Below are 6000 nucleotides of genomic sequence, written 5' to 3'. Positions count from 1 at the left end.
AATTTCCAAAGTCAACCCTAGACACTACCCTAGAAGTATGGATGACAACTGACAGCTTTTTCCATTTAGAACAGTGATATTCAAACTTTTGGCTTGCCTAAGCCACTCTGAGTGAAGAGGAATGGTCTTGGGTTGTGTATAAAATATAAAATACAGCTAATGTATATAAATCACATAATGTTAAATGTTTACGATCTTGTGGGGCTGCATTACTAGCTGTGCGTGCATGTATGCAGCCTGAAATCCAGACATGCCTGATATAAAGGATACAATCAATATTTCTTGTCCAGCAGTTCTCAGAAAAATTTTTTTTACCTCTACTTTATTTACAATATAAAAGGCGGTTCATTAAAACTATGTATGACAAGACATTTACTTTGGTTTAAGCTTGAAACAATATAGCCACTTGAAACATTCATTCCAACTTGGGTAAATTATAATAGAATAAAATAAAAGATCACTAAATTCTTCCATGTTATGATGGAGTAAAATGGAAAATGTCCCAGCCATGAGGAAAAATAGAAATCTGTTAATGTTATTTGTGGTTTTCTCCATGTGCCATTATCCTACAGAAAAAAAATGGGATTAAAAAAAATACCTTAAAAAACATGCTCTACTTAATAAGGAGGATAAAAGAATGTTACATCAGTGTTTTGATGCATTTTGTAACTGCAGTATTTCCTCACATAGGCAGATGATAGAATTGGGAGAATCAGCACATTTTAATTGTAGCAACAATGCAAAAAGATAATTCATCAAAAAGCAGAAATCTTGGCTGCAGTTTTAAGGTAGAACAGAAGATATATCGTGACACAAGCCATTTAAAATTTGCCTTAACTAATGCACAAGTTTCTTTTAAAACATGTGTTAAGTGATAATTATCATAGCTAAACATGGGCTGAAAACTTGTTTATAGGTAAGTCTTCAATTTATGTGAATGTACTTTTTAAAAAGCATGGCAAAACAATTTTTAATGAAATTTCAGGCACTCCCTGGATTCAATGATCAATCCCTCCTTTGTTTTTTCCCTTTCAAGGAAGGAAAATTGCTATTGATGTGCTACTTTTATCCTTCTCTCATCTTCAAAAGTATACCACAAACATTTAAAGCAAAGCAGTAGTATATTAAGTTCTAACTACTTCATAGCACATGATACTTTCAATTAAGATTTCACATTTAGCTTAAGTTACCTGATAAATTAAACAAATGCAGTATTTAGGAATAGGTTTATTTTTGGTTTACAGACAAAGGCACCCAAATATTTTAATTAAATGATTATTTAAAATGCTGTTTCTGAAATCTGTTCTTATAGTAGGGAACCACACTATAGAGGAATGTTGTTTCTATAATCCGAATTCTAAATTCTGGCATATTCCAGGGCTTTGTTTCATAATACCTTTTTCTCACACTTCTGATTTGACCATATTTTTGGGGGGAGGGGAATTTTGAAACTTTTCATGCATTCAAATTTACATATGTTTCCTTTAGATTTGAAACAACTGGTATTGATACTGCTATATTAGCAAGAATAGCATGAAAATATTTAGATCTGAAAATAGAATGAATCACCTAGATGTGTGGAAATCTGAAAGATCTGTCTCAAAAAAAATGTTACGGTGAGTTGTGTTATTTCTCAGCTGTATTTGTTTTAAGGAAACCTATAATTTATTCCATAAAACAAGATACACAGGAAAAAATGACTGTCTAAGTAACATTCAGTTGCCTTACCGATATTTATTACACCTGTGTACACACGTACACGTACACACCCATTCTCTTGCATGTTAAATTCCAGACATGTATTCCAATGTGCCAAACTGATTTATGGTCAGTGAGGAATTATTTAGGGAGCAACGGTGACAGACAGATATAGTAAGGATGTTGCAAATAAATGGTAAAATATTACATCACAAAGTTCACAATTTATTGTATTCCACCACTGCAACAGCAGTCTCACACACTCTTTAAAAGAGTGTGGTCCCTGACCATGCAACATGTTGTATCCCTGTAAATATTATATGCACATTTAAGTTTTGTTTTTTAAAAAAATCATATTTAACTATGAGAAAAATAGTTAAATTTTAACAAGAAAACATTCTTTTTAAAAGTAGAAGCACAATTATATGGAAGATTTTAACAGTGGCATAAGGTTTGAATGTGAAATATTAAGTGTAGGACACATGTGTCTTGTGCATAACACTTGTATGATTCATTCACAATTTACTTAAGCATAGTAATAAAAATAGATATAATAGAAGTTGATCAGATTATCCTATACTACACCTGGAAATGTGGATTATAGCAAATAAAAGCATCTAAATTAGCACAGAATGTAGAACATGTCATGAAATATAAAAACCATGTTTTAAATGAAGCATAATTCAAATCTACATTTTATGGGGACAGTTGCAAATGGATGCTCACTGCTAAATCAATTTAAACATATAGAAAAAGATATTAGCCCAAGTAGGAATTATTCAACAGTTTCCATGTTCTACATTTTTGTTTCAACTATTTCTACTGAAACTACTGAACTTATTTAGCATAAATATACTGACTCCTAAATGCTAAAGAAAGCATTTGGTAATTCACTTTTAAATTATATGGGTAACACAGGGAACAAGACTTTTTTCCTATTTGGATCTCAAGTTCCTTATCTGCAGTGAAAGTTTCTCTTGCTATATCTTAAGGGACAAAATCACTTATTTCATCATTTTCTCTTTGCACCCTCTTTTATAGCCACAATTCACAAAGCTTGAGATAAAATACTGTGTACCAATGGCAGTTTCCTTCTTAAAAGTATTCTGCCTTTGTAAGTTAGGTGATGGGCTTAAGAAATGGCTGAGGGAAATAGTGTTCAAGCATTCTAATGCTTGGGTTTAATTTTCAGTGGTGGACAGTTAACTGTTTCCTGTGCATTAATCGAGATGTGTAGGTGTACTTGTAACAGCACTCCTTCCCCCCATTTTTTTTTAGATTTCTTTTACTAATTTTTGTATAGTTAGGGGCCTCTGGAAAAGAGCTAAGAAGGAAAGATTAACAGAATGCCCCGTTTAAATAATTTACAAGGAATATTTCTCATAAGATTAACCAGAAAAATCCGCTGTGATTCTCAAATAAATTGCCACCTAAGAGAATAATTTGTTTACCTTATCTAAATGCGCTTATTTGCAATAAAAATTAAATTTACTATGTTAAGGCAGATTTTAATTGAATGCATTCCAGAATTGCAGTTACACTGGTCAATGGCCTAACATTTTCCTCATACAGATGTATTAAATCTGCTTGGATATTTTACCTACATATTTGCCTAATGAGAGATTGATCCAGATTAGCCATATAATCTTCACAGAAATACACAATTAAGCATCACATGAACTGTATTTCACAATCCAGATCTAATATTTCATGTTTTTACAAAAGACAAGATGAGTAGGTATATTATACGGCTTTGTGCCATTAGACCACCAAATGCATAGATGTCCTAATGCTGGAATTGTCATTTCTAGTATCTCATAGTGCTGGATGCTCTGAAGTAAGAGAGGAACTTGTAACATAGGCTAACAACAAAATACCAGATGTTTCTTGCCATTTGTGATCTTGCAATGAAAATTCGCCAGATGAGGATTACAAGTACTGTATTGAAGCCATACCGTATGTTCCTTAGCCTAGAGATAAAACAAATCAAGAGAGAGAGAAAAATAACAAATGTGGGAAACTTAAGTAAACTGACAAATAAGAATATAACAACTTGAGGATGAAACAAAACATATTATTTATAAAATTCCTATTTCATTAGAAAGGAATTTTTATAATAGCGTGTACAATTTTGTTACTACAACAGTCAAATTCTATAAAATCTGCACATCAGTAAATAATTCTGTTCTGCAGTAAAGATTTCCTTTCCTATCATAGAATTCTCTCATCATACATAAAGATTTTTATGCAATTTGTATGCTCTTTTCCTACATATACCAAGAATTACAAGATAACTTACATTTGAAAGGCTGATACAAACAGTATCATTCTCCCCAACTTAAAAGGTAATCAAAACCCCAATATGTAATCTTCAGCCAAAAGAGATAGGCAAGAAATATGGGAGTCTTGGTGGACCTCAACTAAATTATTTTACCACAACACCTGTTTAGCATTTTTTGAAACAATTACAATAAGAATGTCAATTGATTATTTTAATAATTACAGAAGTGTTTAAGTATTAACAGAAGAGTTACTGTGGCCTTAATACAGTTACAAAAAAGCCTTTGACATTCATAGAATTACATCAATAGTAATAGCTAATAGGTTATTCACTAAATAAAGCAACGATGAATCTTCTTTTAAAAATAACTTATGTGACTATGACTTCTGTATAACTTATTTATTCATTCATACTTTATGCATGTTCTTATCTTTCACTAGTCTGTGAAAGTCTTCTTATGCTGTTTGAATTAAGTTTTTCACAAGCAAATCTAAAATCTCACTGGATTTCATTAGAGATCTAAAATTATTATGTGTGCATGGGGGAAGATTATATGCATTTAACTGGATTTCAATATAATATGCATGGGAAGATGGAAGAAAAAAATTACTTCTTTGTTTTGTTTATGGTTTTGTGCACCTGTGCTGAATTAATATTTTAATTTTCAATTAGAAATCACTCCATGTTTTCTCAATCTAGGCTCTGCATTTGGACTTTATCTGTTACAGAAGAGAGGCACATAGTATTGAATTTTTCTCACTTTGATGTGCACCCAGATGAATTCTATGAGTATGTTTCTTTGTCAGTGGTTTCTATAGACTATAGGCTCATTGATACGTTTCTCCTTCAAAGTGTATTGCCAAAAGCTGGCTTCTAATTAAAAACAGAAGATTCTGCTATTAAAAGCAATAGCACTTAGACTTATATACTGCTTCACAGTGCTTTACAACATTCTCTGGGCGGTTAACAGTCAGTCTATTTCCCCCAACAATCTGGGTCCAATCTGGAAGGATGGAAAGCTGAGTCAATCTTTACCAGGCAGGATCAAACTCCTGGCTGTGGGCAGAGTTGGCCTGCAATACTGCATTCTAATCCCTGTACCCCCACGGCTCATCAACATTTTACACTGATGTAAAGAATAGTTAACATAAATACATATTAATTTATGGGACAAAGAAGTCAAGTCCACATACTTATTTAAGTGTTTCCGAGCTGCTGGGAGACCAGACATTTCTTCGTTCAGTACATACTTCTTTGTTCCCATGCAGTAATTTTCCATATATTCTGCCCAATGTAACTGCCGAACATCAAAATTAAATACCTGGTGTAAAAATTAAACAATGTATCTGTTATTAACAAAATATATTTTTAAACTCAAATCAGGAATACAATAGATAAAACATTGTTTCTTAGTAAAAACAAATAAAACATCACCTACCACCCAACCTAAGAATTAACATCCATTAATGATCCATAATATTGACTCCACAAATAAATACAGATTCTTGGATCCCTTGTAATAATCACAAACACAATTACAAAAGCAGCATGTTGATACCAACAGTCTTTTCTATTCAGCCCTTTAAAACAGTATCAAAATAAAAGGTGTCTGTGTGAAAACTGGCTATATCATGCATTTGAAAGGGTAACAAATGAATCCTATAAATGTTTATTCAGAGTTCAATGGAATTATTTACCTATGTAACTGGATCTATGTAATTTAGAGTTCTTGTGTCTAGGTCCTATAATATCAAAAGTTATTTCTTTCTTTTCTTAATACTGTTATAAAAATGTATCAGCATTCAATTTGGGTATCCAATTATGGCAAATCCCACACCTAAAGATTTTCTTTACCACCCAAGTATCATTCTTAAATGGATTTCTATCACCTTCCCTTAATGTTAACACTTTAGTCTGTATGAGTTTTTATTTTAAAACCAAATCTTTTTTTCTACTCTATGGAAAATATACTAATATATATAGTAACTATTTAGGTATATCTGTGTTTCCAGTGCAGTCCA

The 6000-nt window shown here is 32.0% G+C and overlaps 1 protein-coding gene across 4 annotated transcripts in view; it reads right to left on the bottom strand.

Moving 5' to 3' along the window:
* Positions 1-1212: 1212 nt before the first annotated feature.
* The window catches only part of FAR1 (fatty acyl-CoA reductase 1), a 69029-nt gene continuing 64241 nt past the window's right edge, over positions 1213-6000 (bottom strand). For all 4 annotated transcript variants that reach the window (XM_058160376.1, XM_058160385.1, XM_058160362.1 and 1 more), the window contains 2 exons: positions 5173-5300; positions 1213-3668 (listed from right to left, as the gene is read on the bottom strand). In XM_058160376.1, the coding sequence (XP_058016359.1) occupies positions 3506-3668; positions 5173-5300 (291 nt within the window). In that variant the 3' untranslated portion in view covers positions 1213-3505. The remainder of the gene's footprint in view (positions 3669-5172; positions 5301-6000) is intronic.

Source organism: Ahaetulla prasina, chromosome 1 (genome assembly GCF_028640845.1).
Source record: "Ahaetulla prasina isolate Xishuangbanna chromosome 1, ASM2864084v1, whole genome shotgun sequence".
NCBI lineage: Eukaryota > Metazoa > Chordata > Lepidosauria > Squamata > Colubridae > Ahaetulla > Ahaetulla prasina.
This window is presented reverse-complemented; position numbering and strand designations above follow the sequence as displayed.